This window comes from Myodes glareolus, chromosome 18, assembly GCF_982192425.1.
Source record: "Myodes glareolus chromosome 18, mMyoGla1.1, whole genome shotgun sequence".
Taxonomy (NCBI): Eukaryota; Metazoa; Chordata; class Mammalia; order Rodentia; family Cricetidae; genus Myodes; species Myodes glareolus.
In genome coordinates this window covers 13,699,440-13,715,514 of record NC_142043.1, presented here as the reverse complement: position 1 = coordinate 13,715,514, position 16,075 = coordinate 13,699,440, and the positions used below count along the sequence as shown (strand labels likewise).

Here is a 16,075-nt window from a genome sequence, read left to right as displayed (position 1 = left end):
CTGTCGAGTGTATGCTAGGAATTGAATTTGGGTCTTTTGGAAGAGTAGCCAGTGTTCTTAGTCACTGAACCATCTCTCCAACCCTTGAGCTTTCGTACTCATTTATAAAATAGTCATCTGTTATTTATCTCCAGGATTATTGTGGGACTTAGAAAGGTATGAAACTGCTTATTTTGCTATAGGGGCTCAATGTATAAGTGCAATGCTACTATATACACAGTTGCATCCCAGCCTCGTCTTGCAGTTATCCCTGCCTTGCTTTCACACCTGTATTAGATGGGTGTTCATGGGTCTTCATGGATCCCTGTGCACAGACTCTAGAAGCTCCCTCTGGTACCCACCTGCCATTGTTCCTCCCTATTGGCTGAAGCCATAGAAACTGCAAAGGAGTGGCGCTGAGAATGCCCGCTTGTCCTCTGTGTGCCCGCTGCCCGTCTGCACCACCTGCTCAATCTATAAAAAGTCACAGATTGAATGCTTTTAAGAGGAAATTTTAGGGGTTGTCTCAAACGACCTCCAAACTCACACCGGTCTGCTTTCTGCTGTGTCTGTGACAGCCTTGTGTGTAGCGTGGAGGCATGTGTCTGGTGAGGGGACCCCATCTTCCTGCTGCACACAGCTCTTGAGTACTAAAGCATCCTTCCTTATATGGAGCTCAAGCCATGCTCCAGAGCAACGTGGGACAGCTCCATTGTTGGCGGAAGTTTCTGTCCCATAAGCCACATCTCAAATGACCACACAGAGACTTATTATTAATTTGAATGCTCAGCCAATAGCTTAGGCTTGTTACTTACTAGCTCTTACAACTTAAACTGACCCATATTTATTAATTCATGGGCTGCCACATGACTCATGGCTTGTTATCTTATTTTTACATGTCCTGTTCCCTCTGTATATGCCTGTTGACTCTGCCTTCCCCTCCTTCTTCCCAATGTTCTCTCTCAGTCTGGCTTTCCTACCTAACCTATTTCAGCCTAGCTATTGGCTAGTTGGCTCTTTATTAAACTAACAAGAAGAAATTTCTTCACAGTGTATAAAAGGATCATTCCACAGCTCTCTGTTCTCCTTTATCTCATTGGGGGACAACATTTGGATCCTACTGAGGTCTCAAAACAGACACGCCTCTCTCTCCTTTCCTTTCCTCTCCCTCCCTCTCCTCTCCCCTCGCCCCCCCCTCTCTCTCTCTCGTGTGTGTGTGTGTGTGTGTGTGTGTGTGTGCATACACATCTAAGTATATGCACTATAAGCACACGGAGGCTATATGTTAACATTGGGTGTCTTCCTCAATGCCTGTCCACCTTATTCTTTTAAGACAGCATCTATCACTGAACTCAGGGCTCACCAATTTGGTTAGACTAGCTGACTAGTGAGCTCTAGGGACCCTCCTGTGTAACATGAGGGGCCGGCTTGTTGGTGTATCTGTCCCACCTGACACCCCAACAGTCGGCAAACCCCAAAGAAAATCATACAGAGGACTCCATAAGATTATAAACTGATGGGCCCATTAGATCAGGCTACTTATTAGCTCTTATAACTTATGTTAGCCCATTATTTTTATCTTATGTTAGCCACATGGCTCAGTACCTTTCTCAGCAGGGTAGCTTACATCTTGCCTCTCCAGTGGTCTGGGCAGAACTGGGAAGAATTAACTTCCTCCTTCCCAGAATTCTCCTGTTCTCCTTGCATCATTTCCACTTCCTGTCTGGTTTTCCCACCTACACCTCCTGCCTGGCCAATCAGCGTTTTATTTAAAACATGATTGATAGAATACAGACAATTCTCCTACACCACTCCTGTCTCTATCTCCCAACCCTGGGATTCCACATGTATACCACCACACCTGTTTTTGTGTATGGGTTACATTAGGAATCTACACTCAGGTTTCCATGCTTGCAAAGCAAGAACTTTACTGACTCCGTCATCTCCTCAACTCACCCTGACCCTCATCCATTTTGATGCTCACCATCTAGACTTTAGACATGCTGCAGACTCTAGAGCAACATGCAGTAGGGTCTTATGACCAAATAACCCCCTGCTTTTACCATGTCCATGTCTTACCATCTCATTCTGACCACAGAACCTTTTCCAAGTGTGGTGATCCTTTAATAAATGCTAATTTATAGGCAATACGTTCAGCTATTATGTTGTTTAGGGTAGTCATATTATTTCTGTCCCTCACTGAGGAGAAGGCTCGCCTACTCTCCATCAGCAGGCCATAGCTATTACTTTCAACTGAAGTATTGAGCCAGATACATAGACTCTCCTCCAATTAGAGCGCACTCCAGCCTATGGTGAAGTCACTTAGCTGGCCATCCATGTGTGAGTGTCCCATGGTCCTGGGTTAGCACTAAAACTGGGGAGGGAATTACATGCTTCCAGGGCAGGCCAATACAACACTTTAATATGAAGACATTTTCGGCTCAGGGCCAAGCTAAAGATCTCTTGTAGGACCAGCCAAGTGTGTTACTTTGAAGTTATTAATTATTGCACACCCCACCCACCAAAGTGTGCTTTCTTCTCCTTTCCCTGAACAAGCAGAACCATTAGGTACGTGTGATGCCCACTCAGTCACACGGTGTCATGTGATAGAGTGGAAAGATCAGAAGACCCAAGTCTAATTCATCATCTGCCACCAACTAGCAGGGCGGACTAGGGCAAGTCATTTGATCTTTGAGGATTTCATTTTTTCTCATGCCTAAAAGAAGAGGCGTGGATCAAATTCCCTTGCTTCCTTTTCCTTCCTTCCTTCTCTCCTCTCTTCTCCAACATGTATAGGCAACCCACTTAGGCATCCTTTGTCAAAGTAAGCAAACACACAGCACTCACAGGCTTCTATGCCATCCTCCGAATGCGTCAGCTCCATCCAGCCCTAAATGACCAAGTTAATCCCCTGTCCTTGGAGACACTTCAGTGGGTTTCTAGCTCTGGGAAGCCGGGGATCAGATGGAGGATGGCCTAGCAGGGAACAAAGGCTGGGCCCGGGCTCCTGTCTCCTTGGATTTCTGCTGATCCAGCTTATCAGACCCAGGGACCTGGCAAAGCTCTCCAGTGCAGAGAGCATGAAGGGGGAGCCAAGGCAGTTCGGCCTCAGACGCCAAAATCTAATCTGGGCGGTGGGAGCTAACTGTTTTCATATGAGACAGCACATTCACAGCCTGAGCAAGGAAGTTCCTCTGGACCTCAGAGATCTGTGCGTCCTCGTTCCTGCTTGCCTTCCGGTCACAGCTCTCCCCATCCCAGGATGCTGAGGGGCCGTGACCCACACTCACCTTGAGCCTGGTCTAAACTTCCATGGGTGGGCTTTCCCTGGCCCCGCACAGTGGCTGTTCTCAGTGGGCCAACTTGGAAGAGAGATTGACGTATACATGCAAATATTTATATGTAATTGCATGTCTGTTAGTTCCAAAGTAATGAAGATAACCCAGGATATGTATTCCAGTTTGCTTTGCTATTGCTCTGAGAAAACAAGGACCAAGAGCAGCTTGGAGGTTTATATTTGGCTTACACTTTCACATCACAGTCATCATAGAGGGAAGTTAGACCCGCAGCCCAGAATAAAGAACCGAAGCAGAAACCAGGGGGGAGCATTGCTTCCTAGCTTGCTCCCCTTGGCTTACTCAGTTACCTTTCTTACGTCCTGGCCCACCTGCCTAGGGATGGTACCACCCACAGCGGGCTGGGCTCTCTTACATCAATCAATAATCAAGAAAATGGCCACACAGACATATCCACCGTGCGACCTGATGAAGTTCCTTCTCCCAGATGCCTCTAGTTTGTGTACAGTTGACAACACCAACCAGTACAGCTCTTACGGAGCACTAGCCTAGAAACCTAGCACCACAAAAACAAACCAATGGATAAATAAATAAAACTTCCAATTAAAATGCTAGCACTAACCAAGTATGGCTTTATTAATTAGTGCAAAAATATCCCCCAACCCCATTTCTCTGAGCTCAGCTGACACAGCCTCTAAATAAACGATCCAGGTTGTTCTCTAATTTGAGATCCTCCTGCCTCAGTCTCGTGAGAATATTTGGATTCCAAGTTCATGCCTTTGGGCCAAACCATGCACACCATCTCTTAGTAGATTCATTCGCTGTACTTTGAGCCATTTTTATCCCACTTGGCTAATTCCATCTAGTTCCCTTGGTCAGAAAATCATCACGGTCTAGATTTGCTCCAAGCCGAGACCATCTCTTCTCAAAGGTCCCTGGCCCTCCCCTTGTAGCGACCAGAGGGAGCTCTGGGACCGCTGCTGCTTATTGTTTACTGGCCACACTCAAGCAGGACAGAACATTGTAGGTGACTTCTTTGGGATGGTTTCCTATCAAGAAGTTCTACCTCTTGAATACTGGGAAGCAGAGATGTGCCTGGAGGTTTCCATGCTCAAGGACAGCTACTTTCTCAGGGGACCACGCAGATTTGTGGGACTGTGTCAATGGGGAGTCCTGAGGATGTGGGTCCTGCAGAGATACAACCTGGACTTTTGAGGTGAGAGGGATGGTTGTCTGTGTCGGGAGCCAATCTCTGCCGCTGAGTCCCTGTCCTGCCCTGTTCCTTCTGAGCAGGCACGGGATGTGTGGGAGTAAATAAGAAACAGGGCTGCCATAGAGGGCAGTAGAGCCATCGTAAGGGGAGCACCTCCTACCCTGACTTCCAGCCTTGCTGCAGGTGTAGTAACTTTTCTTCAGAGCCTGTAGACTTGCCTGGTGAGGCACAAGTAGGCTGTTCACAACCCCAATATTACCACAACAATAACAACAACAACAACAACAACGCAAATTGGGGAACAAATTTGGAAGCAAGCATAGGTTTTGAGGAATGAACAGATTCTACGGAGGAAGGGAGGAGGTCACAGGAGCATGGGGCCACATGGGGCCACCTACAAAGCCTAAGATCTGAGATTAGAGTAGCTGGGGTTCATCAGCCCTTCCTCAGGGGGAAGAGGCAGATGCGGGGGTGCAATCATTTTGAAGGAGCCTTGACAACTACTGGGGGAGAATGGACATAAAGACAGGGAACTCGAAGGAGACTGAGAAGCTACCGGGCAGGTGTGCATAGCGGCCAGTTTCCCTTTCCAACACAGACAGTGAAATGCTAAGGTGCTATAGCAGGCAATTCTCTTCTGTCTGAACTGGCACAGAGAAGCAGGGCAAAAGCAGAGGGACTTTGAACCCCAGGCAGTTTCTTGGGTCTCCCAGGATGTCAGAGAACCAGGGTATCATTGTCTGAATGTCACCAGTAGGAGGTCACAGATTAACTGGCACTTAGGGCCTAGGATCTGAGTTGCCCTGTTTCCTCATCATTTGCATAGGGCTGAGTGGAAAGGAGAGTTATGGGGTAAGCGGGAACCATAACAAGTGCTCCTTATTGCTCAGTGGACAGGCCCCGTACTGGCAGTCCTTAATGACCTGCGGTGATGCTAACCCTATCTCACACCATAGCCCTTTAATATAGTTCCTCATGTTGTGGCAACCCCCAACCATGAAGTTATTTTCATTGCTACTTCATAACTGCAACTGTCATGGTCATGAATTGTAATGTAAATATCAGTGTTTCAGATGGTCTTAGGTCACCCCTGTGAAAGGGTCCTTTGACTCACAAAAGGGTCGCGACCCACAGGTTGAGAATCACTGCAACATGTCATGAGTCTTTCAATCTCTTCTGGCTCCAGTTTGCTCATGACTAAAGAAAGTTTTCACACTTAAAATGAAAGGTTTTGGAACATCAGGGATGTGACTTAATGGGAGTGGTTTGCCTAGCATACATGATGCCTTGGCTTCAATCCTCTGCAATACACACACACACACACACACACACACACACACACGCATGCACACACACACACACACACACTACAGAATGGTTTCATCACATATAATTCAGTGTACCTTGTCTGATGTTGGGATAAAAGAAGATACCAAGGATTAAATTCAGCTGTGCACCTAAACTTTACTTACTAAATGACTATGCCTCTCCTTTCTCATCTGGACAATAGGTATATGGTCCTTGCAGGATGCTTCAGAGATCTGAGTAGCTTGTACCCAGTTCTGAGTAGCTTCACACAGCACCCAGAGAACAGAGGGTTTATGAGCCAGTCATTAGGATTACGGAAGGGTATAGAAATGAGAAGACTGTGGTCCCTCCCTGTCCTACTGCTGCTTACAAGCTGGGGAGGAGAAAAGGATGCTGTCACCCTTGCAACTCAGGACAGAATGTAAATATTGTCCTGGAACCTGAAGACTGGAACGTGTGCTCTCCCTGAATAGAAAGATCCCCAGAATGAGTTTCTCACGCAGTAGGTCATCTTTGTCCTTGCCTTGGCACAATTTTCTGTGGACTTTACATCATCCAGATGGGAAGGAAGGAGAAATACTCACATGGCTGAGCTGCGGGGTTCTGAGCAGAATATCAGATCCTGTGGTTTGATGTCTCTCCACCCACAAGAGAAAATGGAGAAAATGAAGGAAGTTGGGAGCAGAACTCTTGGAGAGATACTACTCTCTGCTGCCCCTGCCTGACCCTGAGAGCTATAGGCAGGATGAACTAATGGGTAGGTCGCAACGAACAGTGAATACAAGAGCCCTTGTTAAAAAATATATATGAAGACTCTGCTGATATTAACACAGCATTAAAGCAAGAGCAAGGGCCTTCTGTCTGCAAGGCCCTGGGAGAGCTCATAGGTCATGTGTTCAGAAAGTTGTCCGGACTACACAGACCTTATTCAAAAAACCACCCTGCCAGCCTCCATGTAGTGAAGAAGCAAATGCATGAAATGGGCAGCTGCCGGGCCTCAGTGAATCGTGTTAGACAATGGCTATGGAATGTCTGGATCTCCTCTGAGCATTCTGTCAGGACTTATTCACCCATTTCTGCAAGGTAAAGTCCTGCTATCACCTCCCTGTCAGAGAAAAGCAAATTAGGGCTCAGAGAGTTGTCAGGGATTTGTCCTTAGTCACAGCTGTCAGATGGAATCGGGATTGCAAAGTGGCCAGATGAATCCCAGAGCTGGCCCCTAGCCACTGACCCTACTGTTCCTATAAACACAACCCTCTCTTCCCCACAAGTCCTGAGCCACATCTGGTAAGCGTGGTGACTCAGAAAAGAATGGAGATTACTAGTGGCCCACACCCACACCAGATCTAGAACCTACATATATATGCTAATACCTGACTCACTTTTCTAGGTCCCACACCACCACCATCACACAAAAATTAGGATGCTTATTTAAAGCAAAGCAGAAGAGGGACCAAAAATAAAGAGAATTTGAACTATAACAGGTAGCATGTATCTATAATCCTTGTACCCAGGAGTGGAGGCATGAGGATTGGAAATTCAAAGTCTCATAGGAAGTTTGAGGTTAGCTTGGTCTATGTGACTATGGATACTCTATTAATAATATGCCCAAACATATTCCCCCAAATTTGTTATATAGTACAGAAACTATGTCTACCTCAAAAAAAATTTTCATATCACTTGGGGTTTCCTTCACAGCACACTTTTTTTCGTTTTTATATATGTGTGTGCATATGCATGTTTGCACGTGTGTGCATATGCATGTTTGCATGCCTGTAGGCATGTATGTGCCTGGGTGCATATAAACATGTATTGCATACATGTAGAGGCCTGAGGTTGATGTCAAGAGTCATCCTCAATTTATCTTCCATTGACTCATTAAGACAGTCTCTCTCAATCAAACTCAGAGCTTGCTGATATGGCTAGTTTTTCTGGGCAGCTTCTCTCAACCTTGGTGCATGCAGATGTATCTGATCTGCACAACCACCTGTGAAATCATGGCCCTAATACCTCCTACTGATTTGTGTCCCTGCCTTCACACCACCCCTGTCTTGTCCTCTTTGTTTAGATTGTGGCTAAGAAGTACCGGAACTATGACTTCCCGGCTGAGATGACAGGCTTGTGGCGGTACCTCAAGAATGCCTATGCACGGGACGAGTTCACCAACACCTGTGCAGCTGACAGCGAGATTGAGCTGGCCTACGCAGACGTCGCCAGGCGCCTCAGCCGATCCTGAGCTTAGCCATTTGGCCCGATTCTGCTGCAAAGGAATTCTATTTCTCCCAATGGCCTTCTACTGACTCATTTCCCCCCTTACCTTGAGGAAACATTTAAAAGCAAAGAACGAAGCCACATCCTGCCAGCACCCCTGAACTCAGCTCCAGCCTGCTACCTTCTAAGATCAGTGCCATCCTTCTGCCCTGACCCAGGAGCCAGACGAGAGGAGAGAACACAGCAGCAGACCTTCCCACCTGCTGACCCGATCTAGGGTCGGTGGGCCTGGGGTCAGTTTGAAGAGCTCCCATGGGATTGTCACTGGTCGCTTCTGCCAATATCACAATGCTTTCCCTGATGTTTTAGCAACTTCTCCACCCCACCTCTTCCTCAGCAACTGCGAGGCCACCGACAAATATCATCCCATGATCCTTAGGGAGAGAACCATGCTTTGATTGGAAGACAGTCCTGGGGGCGGGACTCAGCTGGGTGTGGCTTTGGGAATTGCACAGAGCAGTTACAGCTGCTGACTATTTCTGACCGAGGCCCGTATTATAATGTCCCCTTGGACACGCCCCAGTGTGTCGCAAGTAGGCCCGTATTATAATGTCCCCTTGGACACGCCCCAGTGTGTCGCAAGTAGGCCCGTATTATAATGTCCCCTTGGACACGCCCCAGTGTGTCGCTAGTAGGCCCGTATTATAATGTCCCCTTGGACACGCCCCAGTGTGTCCCAGTGCTGGGACCAGGTGCAATATGATTATGTCCTGGCCAGCACTGAGCCCGGCTTTCCATCTGTCTCCGTTCTGCCACAAAGGCAGTTGAGCTATAATTGTAAACGGACGCGATCCGAATGGAGAGGGACTTCCAGGAAGCAATGTTGATGCCAAAAGGCCCCGCAGGGCCTAAGCCACAGCGGTCACTGACTTAAGAGTACTCGGCCACTGGAGAGCACATGAGTGGGCGTTACTGTGTTCTTCAATGAGTGTCTTTGGGTGGAGTTGTGGTGGTGGGGGGAGGAAGGGATGGGAACAGATAAAGTGAGGAGTTTGGGGTAGCCTAGTAAACCTTCAGACCCGTCGTCTCCCTCACTATCTAAATCTTGGACTGCAGTTAGGGCACACACACCTACCAACCATCAAGCAGACTCCAACATTGGCCAAAAATGTCTTCCGGGCCCTTCCTAGTCACTTCTGGATGTGGGTTGCCACCTGGGTGTGCTCAGGCTCCCGACTTCTTCACCCCCAACATCTGATGGAAGAGAAATTCTAATAGGGACTGGTGTGATTAAGGGTTGCCTTAGGAAGACAGTCCATGAGTCTTTCTGACTGGGAAGCCACAACTTGAATTTGGAAAATATGTACTGTCCTGGGTTCATTTTCCCGCCATCAGACTCATCTATCAGATTTTTAAGAAAAAGGCATTTTTTTTAAAGCCTAATATTTCTTTCCTTAGTCGTCTGCCTTGTGTTTTACCTACAAAGCTCATGGGGCCTGAACATGGGAACCTGAACTGCCCAACCACTATGACAAATGAGTTAATCATTCGCTCTTCCTCTACCAATGAGCTAGTGCGCACATGGGAGAAATCCATCCGCTGGGCCTCGCTCTAACAATCCTGCCTTCTGTGTCGCTGCCAGTGTAGGGTGAGGCTCCTGAGGACCGGAAAGCCCCTGGACTTGGCTCATTACTCCGGAGGGTGGGGCAGCACGGGTCCTTTCCACAGAAACGTCAACATGTGCTAACAGTCACTGGACTCACCTGCCTCTAGGGATCGCCAAAGCAAAGCACGACCATTGATCCAAGAAGGGAGGAAGCGGGAGGTCTCCCTAGCCCATTGGGGAAGAGGACTCTGCCTGCATTTTATAAACCTGAAAGGGCTTTGAAGGTGCAAAATGAGTCCATTCATTTCCACCCTACAGGAACCTTTCCACAGGCTCTTGGCAAGCTGCCCCTGGGGTGTTTAAAGGGCAGCCCTGCTGAGGGACCAGCCCTTTTTCTGCAGGGAAGAGCCCCTAGTGGGCCTGCGGAGCGGGGAGGGGCGCAGGAAGAGCTTCTGGAACCATAGCAAGGCTGTTTCATTAATAGGAAACCATGTTATTCTCAGGAATCCTTCCCAGAACTTGCAAGCAGGGTGAACCCCAGGCAGTTCACAGCCCTGTGTCCTACAGGTGGACCGATGGCGAAGACCAGGATACATATAGAGGGGTCCCCGATGGAGGGGAAAGTACTCAGGACCCTCACGTGATATTCTGATCCCGGAAATGGGCAATTCTTGAAAAATAAACTGCCCAAGCAGAGTCAATACTATTTCTAGAAAGTCCTCCTGTGATCGAGTTAGTTTTACATAAATAACACAATTTAGCCCATGTTGGATCTATCATAACCCCTTTAAAAAGTGGCAAGATTATAGAACAGAGGCTCTTCTGAGTTCTTGAATTCAGAAGTGATTTTAATGTTATCAGAGAATCATGATTAGACCGACCAGTGTCTTAGGACAGAGTTGTCTTGGTATATAAAAATAGCAGTAAAGTAAATGATGATTATGCCCCCATTCCCCACCCCTACCTCCGGAGCAGAGTTTTCTTCTTTGGACCTTGGCCTTAACCTTGTCATGTGTATGGTTCACCATCTGCAGCCACACTCTGGTAGGTTCTAAGTCTCAGCTCAGACTGTGTGCACTACCTGCAGAGATTGGTTAGAAGCTGTTCTGGCAAATGCCAGTCCCTCAGGAAGCATTTGGGTGACAGACTAACTATTTTAATGGAATATTTCTTCTGTATTCATTTCTCACCTTGGATTGTCACATAACAATTGTGTGTGTGTGTGTGTGTGTGTGTGTGTGTGTGTGTTGTGTGTGTGGCAAGTGGGAGGCAAGGCAGACAGTTGGAGTGAGACTCAGAATTACTGAGTTGCATGTATCTACCTATTTAGAACTTCCTACGTCTTAGGTTGACCCAGATGAAGGTCTTTGTTAAGGGATTAGTAACTATACACAGGAAGATAGAAAGTGAATTTTTGGTTGTTCCAGAACACTTCATATTTTCCTGGCAGCAAACAAATCAGTTGCGAAGTCGGAAACAGTCTGTTTATTTAGCCAGGTTCCAGCTTCCTGGTAGAAGGCAATTGCCCCTGGTTTTTCCTTCTGGCACTGGTGGGACCAGATAGGACCTTGATCTTTTCATCCACAAGAAGTCGCTCCAAGAGTGAGGTTTGGGGGATGTTTTTGGTACCTTCTGGTTGCCGTGAGATGAGGCAGCAGTTGAGAAGACAGCACCTGTGCTTCAAAGTGAGCATTCTGCAGACAGACAGTTCCAAGCCTTTTAGGACCATCGTGGGAATGGAGCATGCTTGGCACAGACAGTTAACTGTCTACAAGTCTCAGGAACCTGCAAGGCCCAGGCAAATTGTGTTTTGAAGGAAGCCGAGGCAGAAGCTGGGTGTCCATCTAGTAAGAGTTTGCCGCCATCACTGAACGGGTTTGCAACAACAATCAGATCATTCTAGAAGCAATAGGTGTCTGATAGGTGCTTCTGGGATTCTCCATTTTCCCATGGTCAGAGGTGAGCTCAATACAAGATGAGTCAGGAAACTGATGTGGCCTTGCTTGGAAACATGCAACATTAACTTGTGCTTCAAACTAAGTTCAGTGATTCTCAAGGCTTATATTTTGAGATCTAAGTATTTGTATCATATATATTCATATATATTATACCAATATATGGCATTAAGAAAGATCTTTAAGCTAAGCATATACCTTTAATTCCAGCACCCAGGAGGCAGAAACAGGCAGATCTCTGTGAGTTTGAAGCCAGCCTGGGTCTACAAGGTGAGTTCCAGGACAGTTAAGGCTACACAGAGAAACCCTGTCTTGAGAAACAAAAGAGAAAGAAAAGAAAGAAAGAGAGAAAGAAAGAAAGAAAGAAAGAAAGAAAGAAAGAAAGAAAGAAAGAAAGAGACCATTGGAAAACACAGAGGAGAGAAGTGTGCCTTTGAAGCACCAGATTCTACTGTTGGGAGAACGTTCGGAATTTTGTCATTGGCCATGGGGCCCTTCTACAGACAGCCCAGTGACCTTGCATCCTCTGCTCTCTACCATTCAAACTAACAGCCTGTGCTGAGCTTGAAGTCCATTCTCTTACCCTTACAATTTTCTGTTCTCAGCCTCATTTCAAGACATTTCCATCTTGTAAGTATGAATCAGAAGCACAATCCTATTTAATGTTGGAGGAAATAGATCTAGTCTCTACTACCACCACATAGACTACCAAAAATAAGCAAAAAATGTTGTCCCCATATGAGGTTTGAGTTAAATCGTATTTTCTATTAAATCAACCTGATGTTTGGCAAAAAAGTTTGAAGACATGATATTTCTGTATATAGCTAAAGATGTTCAGACATTGACCATGAATGTATTAATAGAAAATATCAGACTAGGATCTAGCTTGGTTGATAGAGTGTTCGCTTAACATGCATGAAGCCCTGGGCTAGATCTCCAACACTACATAAACCAGGCTTGGTAGTGGACACTTGTAAACCCAGTTCTAGGGAGGTGGAGGCAGGAGGGTCAGAAGTTCAAGGTCAGCTACATAGCAAGTTGCAGGCCAGCCTGCTGTATGAGACCATCTCAAAACAAAACAAAACAAAATCAAAAGGAGCAAAATATCCAGCTGATGTTTAAATTCATCCTCCCTGCCCTCCCAGTCACCTAGCTTTTTCATTTTTGTAAGATAAGTAATTAACTAATTTAGCAATTCTAATTAATAATTTGTAGACACTCCAAATGATGGTAACTCACTTTTTTTGAGACCCTTAACTGTGGTGAGACCAGGCCTTGCTTGAAAGCCTTACTAAATGCAACATACCTTTGAATATACACAAGTCCAATGCTTGCTTTATATCCTGAGCCAGCTGTAAATGCATTTCTCAGTTTTGATTGGTATTGACTGATTCAAATAAAGTTGGTTTATTTTCAAATATTACAGAAGAGATCATTGGGCTTCTTTGGGGAAGGGTTAGGCTGCTTTAAATGACAGCATAAAATTCTCTCTTTTTCAAATAAAGGTTATTTAATTTCACATGAAACGTGTTCTTTTTTTTTTAAAATCAAACCTAAAAAAACACACAGGTAGAACTGGATGTGGCTCTGTGGTAGAGCCCTAGAGTGCAAGATGCCTTCAGCTTCATCCCCAAGATAGAGAGAAAGAAAAGAGGGGAGGGATGGAGAAAGAGAGGGAGGAAGAAAGAAGGATGGAAAAAAGAAAGGAAGATAGAAAAGGGGCAAAGATAAATGAAGGAAGGGGAAGGGAATGGGAAGAGAAAAGCAGGAAATGAAAAGACTTGTGCTGTAGCTGTACCCAATTTTATTTTTTAAAGTAGGCAGACTATAAGCTCTTTGACAGCACAGGGGTAAGGTGAAACATTATACCCTTCCCAGCCAAGCTTCCCATTTCCTCTCTGCATTGTCTACCCAGAGGGAGACCAGCAAGTTGCAGTCTAGTGTGAGTTAAACTAGTCATCCATTCGTGGCCCAACTCCCTCCTGGTTCTCATGAGCCCCATCACATGCCCAGCTCTAAACTTCCAGTCTTAGCGTCACATCACTGACTCAGAGCTGAGGTTCCCAGGGTCTCTGAAGCCAACCTGATCTCTGATGAGGTCACCTATGAGCTAAGATGTTGGCCACCTTGTAGGGTCTCTGCAGAGTGAGACTAGCCTTTGAGAATCTTAGAAGTTACTAAACAGCTGCATTGGGTGCCACGGTTGAATATGTGTGGTGATTTGACTAGTAAGCTCAAGTCAAGTTTGAATGCTTGGTCATAGGGAATGGCACTATTAAGAGGTGTGGCCTTCTTAGAGTAACTGTGACCTTGTTGGAGGAAGAGTGTCACTGTGGGGCCGGCTTAGAGGTCTCATTAACTCCAGCTATACCTATGTAGTACAGTCTCCTTCTGCTGCCTGCAGATCAAGATATAGGACTCTTAGCTCCTTCTCCAGAACTATGCCTACCCACATGATTCCATGTCCCACCATGAAGATAATGGACTAAATCTCTGAACCTGTAAGTGGGCTCCAATTAAATGTATTCCTTTATATGAGTTGCTGTGGTCATGGTGTCACTAGTAGGAGCATGGAAGACAGTGGTGCTGAGGGTGATTTAAACTGTGGGTGGTTTATTATGTGACCTAGAGATTGTTCTTGTGATATCTTGGTGAAGAATGTGGGTGCTTTTTGCCCTTGTCCAAAAGTCTGCCTGAGACTAAAGTGAAGAGTTTTGGATTAATTCCACTAGCAGAATAAAATCTCAACGCAGCCTAGTATAAACTCAATCATGTCATTACTAATGTTCACTCTTATGAAGATTTATAATGAAAGTGAGTGAGTTGAGTAAGTTAAAAACACAAAATGTACAGATTGAGGAGAAAAGAGGCACCAGAAAGTGGAATGGAGCTGAGTCCTATGTTCACGGAAATAACAGATCAAAGAAGAACCAGATATTAAGTGGAATGTAGGGAGTGGTGACCTCAGGGTAAGACCCCACCCAGCTAAGCTTCCAAATTGTGGAAAGGAATTAAAGAAAAGTTTAGTGCCAGGTGTGGTGGTGCACACCTATAATCCCAACACTCAGAAGGCAGAGGCTGGTGGTTCTCTAAATTCAAGGCCAGCCTGCTCTGTGGAGTGAGTTCCAGGACACCCAGGTTTAAGCAGTGAAGGAAGCCATGGAAAACAGAGAACTAATGAAGATGTGATTGAGTGAGGGAAGGATCATATTCTAACCCCAGCAAAGAGCAGAACTTGGCAGCTTTGGCCCCATGGCTATGGCTTTATAGTCAAGGACAGAAGAAAGGGATTGTGGAACCTCCCTCCATGACTATGGAAAGCTGCTGAGACCAGGTGTATCCCTCTGTGGAGGCCCAGAAAAGCCAATGCATAAAGCTGTGAAGCTGAAGTCTGGATTGCCTTGGAGACCCCAAGATGTTGGCGATGATAGAGCCATGCAATACCTGTCAAGGAGAGCTGGTAACTGGGAATGGAACCAGCCCAAGAGAAACAAGCGTATTGCAGTTAACAAAGCTGAACAGAGTTAGAGATCTGAAGAGTGTTTTGGCATCAGACATGCAGAGTTTAGAGTTTTCCCAGCTGGTTTTCCATCTTGCTTTGGCCCAGTATTTCCTCACTGTGCTCCCTCCCCTTTCTATGCAGTGTAAAACATATTGTAGGAAATGAAAAGAAACTCTGAACCCAGTTCTAGCTCTGTTCTCCCTATACTGTAATTTATCCCATATTATTCCTGAGTGTGTGTTTGTTTTTTCCCATCCCCTATCACCGAAGACATCCTATAGTGGACAAGTTCATTGTTAATAGGCAACTGGCTTTCCATGTTTCATTGTTGGAATGCAGAACTGTGAACTGCAGAGCCCATGCTCAATCAAGGGAGACTTCATCTCTCCTTAGCTTTATCATGAAGAAACCAGGCAGCGTAGGAGTATGTCATGGTTTGAACTTGCAATATCAGTCCCTGGTTCATGTGCTTGAGCACTTAGTCCCCAGCTTGTAGGCAGATTTCTCTGTCTTGTCTGCCAGCTCTCAAATAATCACAGGGAGACTTCTTATTAATTATGAAAGCTTGTCCAATAGCTTAGGCTTATTTCTAGCTAGCTCTTATAAATTAAATTATCCCATTTCTATTAACTTATATTCTGCCTCTTGGCTTTATTACCTTTACTCTGTAGTGCCCATGCTGCTTTCCTGTCTGGCTGATGACTTCCTTCCTCTTCCCAGCATCCTCTCTGTCTTGAAAATCCTGCCTAGGTATTGGCTGTTCACCCTTTTATTAAACCAATCAGAATGGTACATATTCACAGTATACAGAAAGATTATTCCACCACACCAGCTGCTGGAACTGCTGGAAGATTGTAGAACCTACTAGGAGAAGTAGGTACCTGTGGTCAGGCAATGATGCTTATGGTCCAGCCTTATACCCTCTCTGTTTTCCTGATGGCACACTGTAGTGTGCCCAGTTCTTCATGCTCAGAGCCGCCATGCCTTCTCCACAAAGAAGGACTG

The 16,075-nt window shown here is 45.9% G+C and overlaps 1 protein-coding gene across 2 annotated transcripts in view; it reads left to right on the top strand.

Moving 5' to 3' along the window:
* Clic5 (CLIC family member 5) overlaps positions 1–13,094 on the top strand; it is a 156,394-nt gene extending 143,300 nt beyond the window's left edge. For both annotated transcript variants that reach the window (XM_048445221.3, XM_048445222.3), the window contains exon 6: positions 7,865–13,094. In XM_048445221.3, the coding sequence (XP_048301178.3) occupies positions 7,865–8,032 (168 nt within the window). In that variant the 3' untranslated portion in view covers positions 8,033–13,094. The remainder of the gene's footprint in view (positions 1–7,864) is intronic.
* The last annotated feature ends 2,981 nt before the right edge of the window (positions 13,095–16,075 follow it).